At 49.6% G+C, this 15,087-nt stretch overlaps 1 protein-coding gene across 1 annotated transcript; it reads left to right on the forward strand.

Annotated features, from left to right (window-relative positions):
• The first annotated feature begins 4,652 nt into the window (after positions 1-4,652).
• On the forward strand, positions 4,653-13,500 carry Emc7 (ER membrane protein complex subunit 7). Its single transcript, XM_042687966.1, has 5 exons — positions 4,653-4,948; positions 8,232-8,351; positions 10,037-10,175; positions 11,324-11,404; positions 13,036-13,500. The coding sequence occupies exons 1-5, from the start codon at positions 4,710-4,712 to the stop codon at positions 13,186-13,188; spliced, it is 732 nt and encodes a 243-aa protein (XP_042543900.1). The 5' UTR covers positions 4,653-4,709; the 3' UTR covers positions 13,189-13,500.
• Positions 13,501-15,087: the final 1,587 nt, after the last annotated feature.

Below are 15,087 nucleotides of genomic sequence, written 5' to 3' on the forward strand. Positions count from 1 at the left end.
GCCGTTCCTCAGGTGTTGACCACACAGATTCAGCTCATGGTCACAGGAACCCTGACCGCCACACAGGAAGATAAGTAAAGTCATGGGTAATATAGTCAAAATAGCATTTCTAACATACTGTGTCATTTTAAATTTTGGAGTATCAAAAAGTCAGATATCAGCCTGTAATCCTAGCTACGCAGAAGGCTGAGATCTGAGGATCGTGGTTCAGAGCCAGCTTGGGCAGGAATATACATGCGACTCTTATTTCCAATTAACCATCAGAAAACTGGAAGTGGCGCTGTGGCTCAAGTGGTAGAGCACTAGACTTGAGCTGAAGAGCTGGGGGACAGCGTCCAGGCCCAGAGTTCAAATTCCATGACCCAGAAAAAAAAAAAGTATAATGAGAGTATAGGTGCTGAGTTCAAGCTCTACCAAAAAAAAAAAGCTAAAACTAGTGTGACATTTGAGAAACTGCAATATATATTTGAAATCAAATACTTTGAGATATTTATAGTTTGCTTCAGCTGCAGGCAGCAGCTGACACCCCTGCTGGCCGTGTCACATACGGTATGGGTTTCCAGTCAGCTATGTTTATCTCTTAATCTTTTGTCCCATCTTTTAAGAAGAAAACAGCTGACATACAGTGGTGCAACTTGAAGTGCATTCCAGTAATATTTATTAGCAGTTATCTGAGTAACTTGTAACTTAGAGAGTTTAAAAATGTATGTACACGGCCATTATATGCTAAAGATACCAAACAAGCAATTATCTCAACAGTAGTTGAATTACATATACAAAACAGAACTCCAAATTCAAAACATTTTTTCTACAAGTAAAGACAAATGTAAATCCCTTTCTTTCCAGTTATTTTGGTTGTACAGCTTTCTTAAAAGTTTCCAGAGAAGAAAACTTACATTCCCAGTGCTAACAGGTGTGATGAAGGTATGTTGAAGTTTTTGTTTACTGTGTGCCATCATTTCTGCATGCTAGCTAAGCACAGGCCAAACACCATGTGAATGGTGTGCCAACTAGTTCAGGTGGTGAGCCTGACCATAGCCAGGGTGCTTGCTTTGTCTGTTTGGGTGCATGCTAATCACAAAGGATGCACAGTTGGACATAAGGACTCTGCTTCCCATTTCCACGTAAGGGAACAGACTCACCAAGGTGAAGTCACTCCACTGAGATGCCACAATTCAAACTGTTTGACTGTTGTAGATGTGTGGACATAACACTTGTGAGTCTCCTGATGAACGTACCTTTTTTTGCTTCAAGAAAGTTGCTATGACTAACAACCACAGGTGAAGCAGGGTGCTGAAAAATGAAGCTCAACCTTCATACTCAGCTTCCTAAGAGCTTCACTAGATTACTTATTTTTGGTTTTGGTTGGTTGTGGGGCTTGAACTCAAGGTCTGGACACTGTCCCTGAGCCTCTTTGTGCTCAAGATTAGTACTCTACCACTTGAGTCACAGCACCACTTCTGGTTTTTGAGTTGTTAATTAGAGATAAGAATTTCACAAGGACTTTTCTGCTTGGGCTGGCATGGAACTGCAATCCTCAGATCTCAGCCTCCTGAGTAGCTAGGATTACTGGTGTGAACCACCTGCACACTGCTTAAGTTACTTATGTGATACAAATATCATGCTCCGAAGGTAGGTCAGCAACTGTCATGCTTGGGGCCCATCAAAATCACCTAAGAAGCTTTTAAGCATGGAAGCACCCAGGGCTACGCCCAGGTTCACTAAGTCTACCTCGGAAACCTCAACAGGTGATTCTGACGCCGTACCAAAGTGTGAGCATCGCTGAAGTCACCTGTTCTCAGTTTGCCTATCAGTGCCAACAAGGAGTTTGGAAATAGCTAAATCACAACTCATAAATTCCAGATTATTTATGAAAGTTACACTCTAATTGTGAATTGGCAAGTCAGTGGTATGAGGCTCAAGGCGAGCGCTCTACCACTTGAGCCACAGTGTCACTTTCAGCTTTTATTCTTGTTGCTTATGTGGTGCTGAGGAATCGAACCCAGGGCCTCAGACATGCAAGGCAAGTGCTCTACCACTGAGCCACCTTCCCAGCCCCACGGTATGAATTCTTGTAATGGAACTCTCATCTTTTTTTTTTTTTTTTCTGTTGAAAGACTAAATGGTAACAGCTAGCATTCTTTTTCATGTGTGTTTAGTCTTTTCACTTGGCATGTGAGAAATGATGGTTTTTCCATGACTACTATTATTAAAATCTCAAACAGTTGAAAACAACAGCTGTTAAGATTCCAAATAAAGAATCACAAAACCTCAAGATTAAAGTCAGCCCTTCCAGTCTTGTATAACTATAATAATCTCTTTCTTACCATCTCTACCAAGTAGCCAGCTGTCCTCCTCCTGTTAGCTGGTCACCCCTGAGAGCAGTCTAGAAGAAGTCTTTTTTTTTTTTTGTCAGTAGTGGGTCTTGAACTCTGGGCCTGGGCACTGTCCCTCAGCTCTTCAGCTCAAAGCTATTGCTCTACCACTTGAGCCACAGTGGTGCCACTTCTAGTTTTCTGGTGATAACTGGAGATGAGTCTCATAAATATTCCTGCCCAGGCTGGCTCTGAACTGAGATCCTCAGATCTCAAACTCCTGAGTAGCTAGGATAACAGGAGAGCCACCAGCTCCCAGCAAAGAAATCTTTTTCTAGAGCTGCCACACATTAGTCCTTTTCCAGCTGCTGTCAGAACTTTTCACTCAAATCAGACCAGGTCTTTGTTGAAGAAAATGATACCTTGTTGCTGGTTTTTGCTAGTTGATAGATGCCACCCTGTTTGATTCTGGCCAGTTAGGAATAAGCTATTTTCTGTACCATTGAACATAATACAGGAATTATACCAAATTCATGAGTCAGATATTTAATAGATTCTTTTTTCTTTCTTTTTTGTCGTTCCTGGGGCCTGAACTCTGGGTCTGGGCGCTGTCCCTCAGCTCTTCAGCTCAAGGCCAGCGCTCTACCACTTGAACCCCGGCACCACTTCTGGTCTTCTGGTGGTTAATTGGAGACAAGATCCTCACGGACTTTCCTGCCCGGGCTGGCTTTGAACCGCGATCCTCAGATCTCAGCCTCCTGAGCAGCTCGGATGACAGGCGGGAGCCACCCGCGCCTGGCGCCCTGAGCTGCTGCTGGCTCAAGGCGAGCGCTCGGCGCTGCGCCACAGCACTGCCTGTGTGTGTGGGGCTGAGGGATCGAACCCGCGGCTTCTCGATGCTGGGCCGCGCTCGGCTGCGCCACAGCACTGCCTGTGTGGGGGGGGCTGAGGGATCGAACCCGCGGCTTCTCGATGCTGGGCCGCGCTCGGCGCTGCGCCACAGCACTGCCTGTGTGGGGGGGGCTGAGGGATCGAACCCGGGGCTTCTCGATGCTGGGCCGCGCTCGGCTGCGCCACAGCACTGCCTGTGTGTGTGGGGCTGAGGGATCGAACCCGCGGCTTCTCGATGCTGGGCCGCGCTCGGCTGCGCCACAGCACTGCCTGTGTGTGGGGGGCTGAGGGATCGAACCCGGGGCTTCTCGATGCTGGGCCGCGCTCGGCGCTGCGCCTCCTCCCAGGCTCCGCGCGGAGGGGACGCGCGCCGTCAGAGCCTCTGGAGTGGACTCACGGGGAGACCCGGACCGTGACCGGGCCAGCGGGACCCGGGAGGGTCCGCGGAAGGCCGCGAGCGAGCTGCTTCCCGCCGCAGACCCTCGCCGGAGGCGCCGGCCCTCGGGCCCGGGCCCGCCGGCTCCTCCGGCGACGGCAATAGAGGCCCCGCCCCGCCCCGCCCGCCTCACGCGGCTGAGCACCCAAACACCGGAAGTGGCGGGCGGAAACGGCAGCCGGAGAGCCCGCCCTCTCGGTCGCCCAGGCGCGATTGGAAACCCTGGAGGGCCCGGGAGCCGCTGGAGCGAGGGAGGTTTGACAACTCAGAAAGCCGGCGCTGCATGGGCGCCGGGGCCCACGCCTGTCATCCTCGCTGCTCCGAGACCTGAGGACCGCAGTTCAAAGCCAGCCCGGGCAGGAAACCCCGTGAGACTGATCTCCAGTGAGCCACCAGAAAACCGGAAGTGGCGCTGTGGCCCGAGTGGTGGCGCGCCGGCCCTGAGCCGAAGAGCGACAGCGTCCCCGCCGGGGCTCCCCCCGCCCCCTGACGCAGCCTCCGCCGCACAGGCCGCGCCCTCGGCGGGAGCCCCCCTGCCACGCCAGGGCACGCGGAGCGCCCGGCCCGCAGGCCCCGCCCGGCCCGCAGGCCCCGCCCCCAGCAGCGCTTCCCTGGTGGAGCGCCCGCCCCGTGAGCCCCGCCCTCGGCCCACAAAGCCCCGCCCCCCGCAGGCCCCGCCCCCAGCAGCGCTTCCCTGGTGGAGCGCCCGCCCCGTGAGCCCCGCCCTCGGCCCACAAAGCCCCGCCCCCCGCAGGCCCCGCCCCCGCAGGCCCCGCCCCCAGCGGCGCTTCCCTGGTGGAGCGCCCGCCCCGTGAGCCCCGCCCCCGGCCCACAAGCCCCGCCCTGCCCGCAGGCCCCGCCCCCAGCGGCGCTTCCTCCCCTGGTGGAGCGCCCGCCCCGTAATCCCCGCCCCCTGTGGCTCTGTGCCTCACTTCCGTCTCCTCGGTAGTCTAGTCAGATTGGAGCGCGCGGCTGGCAGGTCGGGCGCGCCGTGGTGACGACATCGGCCGGCGGCGGCCTGCAGACGCCGAGGCTTTGGGGCTGCCCGACTGGCGACAGCGGCTGTCATGGCGGTCGCTCTGTGGGGCGTCCTTCCCGTGCTGCTGCTGCTGCTGCTGCTCTCGGGGGACGCCCAGAGTTCGGAGGGGCCGGGGGCCGCGGCCGAGGGCTCGGGAGGGAGTCCGGTCGGCGGGGGAGACCGTTTCAAGATTGAGGGGCGCGCCGTCGTTCCTGGGGTGAAGCCGCAGGACTGGATCTCGGCGGCCCGAGTGCTGGTGGATGGGGAAGAGCACGTCGGCTTTCTGAAGTGAGCCCCCCGGGCGGCGGGGCGGCGGGGCGGCGGGGCGGGAGGCCGGCGGGGCGGGAGGCCGGCGGGGCGGGGCGGGGAGGGCCGCGGCCCCGGGCGGCGGGGCGGGAGGCCGGCGGGGCGGGGAGGGCCGCGGCCCCGGGCGGCGGGGCGGGAGGCCGGCGGGGCGGGGAGGGACGCGGCCCCGGGCGGCGGGGCGGGAGGCCGGCGGGGCGGGGCGGGGAGGGACGCGGCCCCGGGCGGCGGGGCGGGAGGCCGGCGGGGCGGGGAGGGCCGGCGGGGCGGGGAGGGCCGCGGCCCCGGGCGGCGGGGCGGGGAGGGACGCGGCCCCGGGCGGCGGGGCGGGAGGCCGGCGGGGCGGGGCGGGGCGGGGCGGGGAGGGCCGGCGGGACGGGGAGGGCCGCGGCCCCGGGCCGGGCGGAGTCCCGCGGGCCGCCCTCCCCTGGGCCGGCCGGGCCCGTGGAGGCGCTGCACCCGAGCGGCCTCGCGCGCCCGCCGGGGCCGGGGCCTCTGCCGGCGGCGCTCCGCGGGGCCGCGTCCCCACGGCTGGGCTGGAGCGCGCCGGGCCCGCGGGGCCCGCCTGCCACCCGCTCGCCTGCCGGCCCTGGCCGCCGGCAGCCCGCCCCGCAGGTGCTCGGCCTTCTCACAGGCCTGGACACGGTTTTCTGAAGGAAAGCGCCTCCCTGCTGGCTCGTACCAGAACCCACACGACTGCAGTGTGCAGCTAGCTTTGGATTGCGGATTGTTTAAATCGGGTTCCTTTCTGAGAAACTGAGCCTCAGAGTAGTAATAATGGCAGCCTCTATCAGAACACGGTTTAGCGTTGAAGGGACTGGAATCGGGCATTTTCCTTAGGGTGTTCATCAAGACTAATTAGTGACATTTTATTTATTTTTGTTGTTGTTGTTGGTCGTGGGGCCTGAACTCTGGGCCTGGGCTCTGTCCCTCAGCTCTTCAGCTCAAGGCTAGCGCTCTACCACTTGAGCCTCAGCCCCACTTCCGGCTTTTTCTGCTTATGTGGTGCTGAGGAATCGAACCCAGGGCCTCATGCATGCAAGACAAGCGCTCTACCACTGAGTCACCTTCCCAGCCCCCAATTAGTGACATTTTAATGATAAGTCTTCCATGAAATTTTTGGAAGATTATCCTAAAATCACTTCTTCAGGATACAGTTCTTTTGGGAAAAAGTCTTATGCTTTCTAGGACTAAATATGTAGCCCAGGCTAGCCTCAAATTCATGGTCCCTCCTCCTTAGCCTCCCAGGTGAGTGCCATCACACCCAGCAGTTGAAAAACATTTTATTTTGTAAACAATATATTAGTAATAATGTCTGTTAAAGAAAATATGAACAGTAGGATAACCCTTGTTACTGCCTTTTAAACTCACCTGTTTCATACTTTACATCCTGCTGTTTTTATTTTTATTTCATTTATTTAGTGTTTGTAAAGAACTTGTAAGTCCGTTTCACATTCTTCATGTTCTTACATTTGTAATGCCATCATTAGCATTAGCACTAGAATCATAACATTATATAATAATTAATAGAAGTAATATGATGAATTTATGGTGACAATTTTGTTGCAGCAGGATTGGGTAATTTGTGTAATAGCTGTTTTGAGTACCTATACACAGGTGTGGCTCATAGCCAGGACTTTTGGAGGCCACTTGGGACCTGACTCATGGAGTTGAGGGAATTTGGGACTTAAAACCATATGCCATCTCTTACTAGTGTTATTGTGTATATAAGCCATAATATTGGGGCTGTTTAAGTCGTTTTCAGGTTTTTATGAGATGGTGAGATTTGAACAGCGATCCTCAAATCTCAGCCACCTGAGTAGATAGGATTATACATGTGAGCCACTAGCACCTGACTAAAATGTTTTTATTATAAAACTTGTGTTATCTCTTTAGGTAAAGTATTTACCTAAAATGAAACATATATTTTGACTTTAAAAATTTGTTTTGAGGGGCTGGGAAGGTAGCTCAGTGGTAGAGTGCTTGCCTTGCATGCATGAGGCCCTGGGTTCGATTCCTCAGCACCACAGAAGCAAAAAGAAAAAAGCCGGAAGTGGTGCTGTGGCTCAAGTGGTAGAGCGCTCGCCTTGAGCTGAAGAGCTGAGGGACAGCGCCCAGGCCCAGAGTTCAGGCCTCACGACCGGACCCCCCAAAAAAAAATTTGTTTTGATTTGTGTGTGTGTGTGTGTGTTATACAATCATCAGTTTAGTGGAATTTTTGTTTTTTCTGGACCAGAAAAATATTTTAAAATTGGTGCAGTTAGGGTTCCATGAAGAAACAGAAGATAGCTGGATATGGTTGTAAAGAAACAGAAGATAACTGGGTGTGGCTGTGAAGAAGCAAGATAGCTGGGTATGGTGGTGCCTACCCATGCCCAGTGCTCCGGAGGCAGAGGAGCTGGATGCCAGCGTGGGCCACAGAGCGAGATGCATTCAATTACAATTCAGAGTCTAGCTGGGTATGGTGGTGCCTACCCATGCCCAGTGCTCCGGAGGCAGAGGAGCTGGATGCCAGCGTGGGCCACAGCAGGATGCATTCAAGTTACAATTCAGAGTCTAGCTGGGTATGGTGGGGCCTACCCATGCCCAGTGCTCCGGAGGCAGAGGAGCTGGATGCCAGCGTGGGCCACAGAGCGAGATACATTCGAATTACAATTCAGAGTCAAGGAAAGCATTCACCAGTGCAGTTCTGGCTTTATTGCCTCCTGCCTGAGGGAGAGAGATCCTGTAAAGGAGAGGAGGGCCTTGCGCTGACCTGTGTCCTGAGCTAGCCTCTGTGAGATGACTGAGGAGGCAGTCTGCAGAGAAAAGGCCCAATGGCAGGTAGTCCAACCCAAGAACGAATTAACTCGAGGTTTACAGCTTGATTCTGTTTTGCTTTACTATATATTTGGGGAACACTATATATTTGGAAATACTTATTCATCATTATTTATTTGTGCCTGAACTAGGCTTTGAATTCAGCCACGTCTTTACTTCCAGTTTTTTGCTGGTTAATTGGAGATGAGAGTTTCATGGACTTTTCTTCCCCTGGCTGGCTTTGAACTGTGATCATCACATCTCAGCTCCTGAATAGCTAGGATTATAGGTGTGAGCCATTGCCCCCCCCCAGCTCCTCTTCCTCTTCTTCCTCCTCCGTCTCCTCCTCTTTGTAGTTACTTCTAATTATTTTTTGGTGGTGGTGGTGGTTTGTGTATTATTTTGGGTATTAATAGATGATTTACAAACAGCCTTTCACTAGGACTAAATATGACTTTCGTTTTTCCAGGACAGATGGGAGCTTTGTGGTTCATGATGTGCCTTCCGGATCGTATGTTGTGGAGGTTATTTCTCCGGCTTACAAGTTTGATCCTGTCCGAGTGGATATCACTTCAAAGGGAAAAATGAGGTGAGGGCACCTTATTTGTTTCTATCAAAGGCTAGGCTGTTGAATCCTTCTGCATGTATTCTTTTCAGAATTGAAAGGTGAATTGAAGATTGAATTCTTTATTTTATTATTTTTTGTTTGTGGGGCTTGACCTCGGGGCCTGGGTACTGTCCCTGAGCTCTTCATTCAAGGCTAGCTCTCTTAACACTGTGAGCCACAGTTTTACTTCTGGTTTTCTGGTGATTAATTGGAGATAAGAATTCAAAGACTTTCCTGCCTAGGCTGGCGTTGAACAGAGATCCTTAGATCTCAACCTCCTGAGTAGGATTACAGATACAAGCCACCAGTGCCCAACAAGATAGAACTCTTTTTTTTTTTTTTTGGTCAGCTGTAGGGTTTGAACTCTGGGCCTGGGCACTGTCCCTCAGCTCTTCAGCTCAAGGCGAGCGCTCTACCACTTGAGCTACAGCGCCACTTCCGGTTTTCTGGTGGTTTATTGGAGATAGGAGTTTCACGGTCTCTCCTGCCCTCTCCTGCCCGGGCTGGCTTTGAACTGCGATCCTCAGATCTCAGCCTCCTGAGTAGCTAGGATTACAGGCGTGAGTCACCAGCACCCGGCTAAGATAGGACTTTTTTAACTGAGGAATAATTTATCTTTTCTGAATTGGAAGTACTATTTATCACCTGTTTTTCATTGAAATATTTTGATAATAACATTAATATTGTGATGTGATACAGCATTGATCCAGAAATTTCTATAGCTCCTCCTTTCAGGAATATTTAGTATGCAATAGAAATGTAGTGTTTCTAGGGCTAACAATAGGTTACATTGTGGAGTTTGTCTCAACATGAGGATCATGGTAAAGAAAAAGGAGGAAAGTATTTGAGGGTAAAAAAAGAATTTCAGAAATTTTCTTTTTTTCTTTTTTTTTTTTTTGGTCAGTCATGGGGCCTGAACTCTGGGCCTGGGTGCTGTCCCTCAGCTCTTCAGCTCAAGGTTAGCACTCTACCACTTGAGCCACAGCACCACTTCTGGCCTTTTTTGCTTATGTGGTCCTTAGGAATCGAACCCAGGGCCTCATGCATGCAAGGCAAGCACTCTACCACTGAGCCACTTTCCCAGCCCCAGAATTTTCATTTTTAAATCAGGGTCTTGATAGGTAATCTTATTCTTGAATTTGGGATCCTCCTGCCTTGGCTGAGATTACAGGCTTGTGCCACCATGCCTGGCTGAATTTCTGAGTTTCTAAGTAAATGAATATGGTTTTGAAATGGAGGTGAACAGAACTTTGGTTTAATGAAGGCTGTGAATGTGGAACAGAAAAACCCATTTGAGGTTGGAATGATTGTGTGGATGTCTAGTTTTCAGAGTGCCTTCACTGTAGCAGAACAAATTTATTTGTTCATTTTATTGTCTCATGGCAAGGGCACTAGCATCTTCCTTGGTCTTATCTGACCATGAAGTTTGTGGAACAGTTTTAAGGGGTAATGTCTTCTGTCAGTTCACAGACTACTGTATGGTACTTCAGTGAAGCACAGAGCAGGTAACTGCAGAAACCGTGTTGGGGTGGAAGGGTTGTTATCCCAGCCGCCTCTTTAGAAGGTGCAAAGCATACTTAGGCAGGCATGTAGCTGCCGCTTGTCTGTGACCCAGCTCTCATCCTGTTAGTAGAATTATGGGTGCTTTTATGATGCTTCTTTGTCAGAGCAAGATACGTGAATTACATCAAGACATCTGAAGTGGTGAGACTTCCCTACCCTCTTCAAATGAAGTCTTCAGGCCCCCCTTCCTACTTCATTAAAAGGGAGTCCTGGGGCTGGACAGACTTCCTGATGAACCCAATGGTATGTATGAAGCTAACGCATCTCGTAATCCTTGGTTTGCTTTAGCCAGTTGGAAACTCCAAGCTCCTGTGAGATGGGGAAAATACTGATAGTGAGAATTCTACTGTAGATTTGAAATGGGATACTTTTGATGAAGGTTTTTAATTGAAATTGAGTGTGAAGTAGATCATGTGTGGTGCTCCCACACCCACAATTGGTATATTTGTATGTTAGTTCATTGATAAATGAGTTACTAAGCAGCCCTATGATGGCAGATAGGTAGGGAAAAGAATAACATCACAACACTGATAGTTGCTTCTAATAATACATTCTTCAGAAACAAATTTTTTAGCTGCTTTTGCAGTTAAATTATTATCTTGTAATTGTCTAAATTTTGATTGTATTTCTTACTGATAACTGTTTAGATCATAAGACTCTAGGCGTTGTAGAGCTTCTAGACTGGGATAACTAGAATCTGTTATCAGAGAGAGAAAGGTAGGAGGGTAGGTAGAATGGAAGAAATCAGCAATGAAACTTAAAGCTTTATTTTCGTGTTTGCTCCAGCTTGTATGCGTGTAGACCCTCCCTCTACCTCCCCTGCTCCTCATCCCTTCTCCCCTCTTCCTTTCCCTCCCCCTCATTCCTTCTCTCTCCTTCCCTCTCTCTCTCCCTCCTCCTGTTTGGTGGTACTAAGGATACTCTGGTAGAAACTGAGGGCATCTACCACTTGAACTCTAGCCCTATATTCTGAAATTAAACAATTGTATGCAGTACTATGTCATTTTCAAAACTGAAAATGTATTTATTACAGGCTCCAGAGGATGTTTATTGATGAGCAGTGTAAAGACAGTGTTTTCTCCAAGATCACATAGTCATGTCATTGAGGTTCCCAACCCAATGCCAGATTTCAGGAAGAAGGAAACAAACAAGTAGGATGTCACTATAGACCAAACACACATAGACAAGATTCTTCATTCTGAGATATTCTACGACAGTCAGACAGGTAGCATCTTGCAATCAACTTAGCTGGGTAGAATTGAGGAGATTGCTGCAAGTTCTATGCTGTGCACACAGTAGAGTCTTTAATTTTATCCTTGCATCTTAAATGCCATTTATTTTGCAAACTGTAAAATGGGGGATAAATAGCCTGATTTTTTTTCCTTCTATAGGTTATGATGATGGTTCTTCCACTATTAATATTTGTGCTTCTGCCGAAAGTAGTCAACACAAGTGATCCTGACATGAGACGGGTAAGGTTATTGCCCAGTGTTTGTCATCCATATAACTACTCAGGAGGTTGAGATCTGAGGATTGAGGTTCACAGCCAGCCTGGGCAGGAAAGCCCAAGAGACTCTTATCTCTAATTCACTAGCAAAATGCCAGATGAGAAGCTGTGGCTCAACTGGTTATAGTACTAGCCTTGAGTAGAAAAGCTAATTTTTTGCACAGTACTTTGCCCCTAGTAGGCAATATAAAAAGTTGTTGACTGAAAAAGCTTTAGAATTGAGCATTCACTTTAGAGTTGATAACACCAGTTTTGTATGATTCAAGACCTATTACCATATAGATTCATTCTTGATCATTTTTTTCCTCTGCCTCACTTATAAAAGCACCTATGTGTTTAAAGTCTATGAATAAATTTTGCTTTTGTGGGAAGAGCCATCTCAGACTCGTTTCCCACTTGAAATGATAGACAATGTAGTATTTGCTTATTGGGTTTTTTAATGTCTTTCAAAATTGTCAGCTTTAAGGTAATCACAGACCTCAGAAGTGCCAAAGCCTTCTGCTGTCACGCCAGGATCTTGCTTTGTGACCTTGGTGTTGCTTGCTTTAGATACTGTAACTGACTACACATAAGAAGTATTCATAGGGCTGGGAAGGTGGCTCAGTGGTAGAGCGCTTGCCTTGCATGCTTGAGGCCCTGGGTTCGATTTCTCAGCACCACATAAGCAAAAAGAAAAAAGCCGGAAAAAAAAAAGATCTGAGAGATGGTGGTTTGAGGCTAGCCTGGACTAGAACCCATCTCAATAAATAATCCAGATGTGCGGTGGGTGGGAAGATTGAGAGCTGAAGCTGGCCAGGGCAGGAACACAGGGCCCTACCTGAGGGATAATTGAAACATAAGGGGCAGGAGGCAGAGCTCCAGATTCCAGTGGTGGAACACTGCCCTTGCAAGCGTTGGACCCTGAATTCAAACTCCAGTACTGCAGAAGCCAAACAAAAAAGACAGGAATACGATTACTGTCTGTCAGAAAAAAAAGTCCTTTACTAAAGTATAAGCTGAGTGAAACCACAGGCAAGCATTCATTAGACAGTCATTAAGGACCAACATGCTTAGTGGTATAAAGGTGGTAGGGAATACTATCACCAATGGTGTTCAGGTAAAATGCTTACCCCCCCTCCCATCCCCCCAGTTCTGGGGCTTGAACTCAGGACTACAGCTTCTTTTGCTCAAGGCTAGAGCTCTACCACTTGAGCCACAGTGCCGCTTGCTGCTTTTTCTGTTTAGGTGGTATTAAGGAATCGAACTCAGGGCTTCATGCATGCGAGATCGAACTCAGGGCTTCATGCATGCGAGGCAAGCACTAATACCACTAAGCCACCTTCCCACCTCCTAAAATGCTTTTTATTTTTATTATTGTTTCATTGGTGCTGGGGCTTAACAGGGCCCACCACCAGGCAAGCACGGTACCATGGTGCCAGCCTCAGTACAGAACTTTGGAGTATAGCATGGCACTGTTGCTCAGAACTATTACCTCTTTCTTGGTCTACTCTCTCCCTCCTCCTCAGATAGTGCAGAGAAGCCGAGGAGGCAGGGAGGGGGGGAAGGGGGGAGTGCGGTGTCCCAGGCCCTCAGTGTCTGTGCTCTGTCTCCTTGCAGGAGATGGAGCAGTCCATGAACATGTTGAACTCTAACCACGAACTGCCGGATGTTTCCGAGTTCATGACAAGACTCTTCTCTTCAAAATCATCCGGCAAATCTAGCAGTGGCAGCAGTAAAACAGGCAAAAGTGGAGCTGGCAAAAGGAGGTAGTCAGGTGGGTCACCGCTGTCAGTCACTCGCACAGACAGCAGCCTGGGGGCATCCAGCCCTGATGGGGAACCGAGCGAAGCAACTGCTGTAAACTTGAGTCATCCTGGAAGTTGATCTCGTACCACTGTTGTGTATGTTAACTTTTTAACACATGTGTTTTGTACTTGGTACACAAGAAAACCCAGCTTTCATCTTTGTCTACATGAGGTCAATATTAATGTCACTGAATTAATTACAGTGTCCTGAAGAAAATGACATAAATAAATTATATGAAATGCTATACATTACATATATTAAAAATCTTAATCCAGAGATTAAGTTATCTTGTGTTTTTGAACTTGTTTCTTTCTTTCTTTCTTTTTTTTGTCGGTTGTGGGGCTTGAACTCTGGGCTTGGGCACTGTCCCTGAGCTCTTCAGCTCAAGGCAAGCTCCACTTTAGGCTTTTCAGTGGTTAAATGGAGAAAAGAGTCTCATGGAACTTTCCTACCTGGACTGGCTTTGAACTGCAATCCTCAGATCTCCTCCAGAGAAGCTAGGATTACAGGCATGAGTTACTGGTGCCTGTCTTTCATTTTCTTATTTAAACACTGCCTTAGAACACTGTGTGATTACATTCCTTTAATATCCAGATCAATGCTAGTACAATACAAATGTTTTGCTGTAATTCTGGTATTTACAGCAGACGACTGGGTAGTGCAATCCAGAGGTTTAGGTACAAATTTCACAGTTACAAAATGCCAACAACAGCTTGTCCTCAGAGGACACTCACCAAGGAGCTAATCAAAGGCCAGAATCATTGACAGCTGTCTGTTTAAGCAAAGCATGTATGGAGAATAAAGATTCCATGACTGGTTATCAAGTTCACAGCCAAGGAGAAACAAGACACATCGGTAGCAACACAATATCCAGTATAAAAGCGAGTGCAGGCTGTACGTAGTTACTACAGAGCTGGAGAAGTAGGGGCGCAGGAGACAGGAGGTGAGGCCAGACCACACCCTCCTGTCCGTGGGGTCTGTTCATTCTGAGGACTTCACCCCAGGCTTGATGAGCCATGGTTTTTGTTCATGTCAATATGCGTAGACAAAACTGGCTGACTTTCAAAGTGAATGATAAAGGTTAATTTCATAAAAAAGGAACAAAAGGGGACTGGGAAGGTGGCTCAGTGGTAGAGCGCTTGCTTCGCATGCATGAGGCCCTGGGTTTGATCCCACAGCGCCACATAAACAGAAGAAAGTCAGAAGTGGCGCTGTGGCTCAAGTGGTAGAGCGCTAGCCTTGAGCTGAAGAGCTGAGGGACAGCGCCCAGGCCCTGAGTTCAGGCCCCATGACCGACAAAAAAAAGACCAAAAAAAAAAAGGAACAAAAGCCTCCCACTGGAGCTCTCTGTTCCTTGGCGGGGCTGTCTGCCCGGTGTGGGCTACCATGCTGCCTCTGTGGGTGGGTCTTTATTGCTGCCGTGCGTGAAGAGTGAACTGCACGAGCAGGTTTGCTCTTGTGGTCACACCTGTTGTCCCATAGGCAGCCGCTGCCCTAGAGAATGGAGCCAGTGAGTATTTCTACTAAACGCCTGGTAGATGTCGGCCTACCCTTCACAAAGGCTCAGCTGCCATGGTGCATCTAAGCTGTTTCTCAGTGCTGAGTGGCTGTAGGGCAGGAGGAGAGGTGAGGGTTGACTGGCCTTGTCCTGCTGGCAGCCTCCTTGGCACTCAGGCTTGACACAGCTCCTCACCGGTAGGAGGAGACTCTCTTAATCAGGAAAACAGCCAGCTCTTTCTTCCACCATTGAGGTAAATGAAGTTGAGAAGAGCTGGCCTACATTCAGTGAAGTCTAGAGATTACTTATTTTCTTCTTGAGAGAATGGCCCACCCTCCTGCCTCCAGTGCCCAAGTGTGTGCACC

This window comes from Dipodomys spectabilis, unplaced genomic scaffold (genome assembly GCF_019054845.1).
Source record: "Dipodomys spectabilis isolate Male_0828 unplaced genomic scaffold, ASM1905484v1 ptg000108l, whole genome shotgun sequence".
NCBI classification, from domain to species: domain Eukaryota; kingdom Metazoa; phylum Chordata; class Mammalia; order Rodentia; family Heteromyidae; genus Dipodomys; species Dipodomys spectabilis.

Bases quoted from the DNA above. Each gene is read 5' to 3' on its own strand.
- Emc7 (XM_042687966.1), top strand. From the start codon at position 4,710: ATGGCGGTCGCTCTGTGGGGCGTCCTTCCCGTGCTGCTGCTGCTGCTG. The intron at 4,949-8,231 runs GTGAGCCCCCCG...TCGTTTTTCCAG, and splicing joins GAGCACGTCGGCTTTCTGAA to GACAGATGGGAGCTTTGTGG. The intron at 11,405-13,035 runs GTAAGGTTATTG...GTCTCCTTGCAG, and splicing joins GTGATCCTGACATGAGACGG to GAGATGGAGCAGTCCATGAA.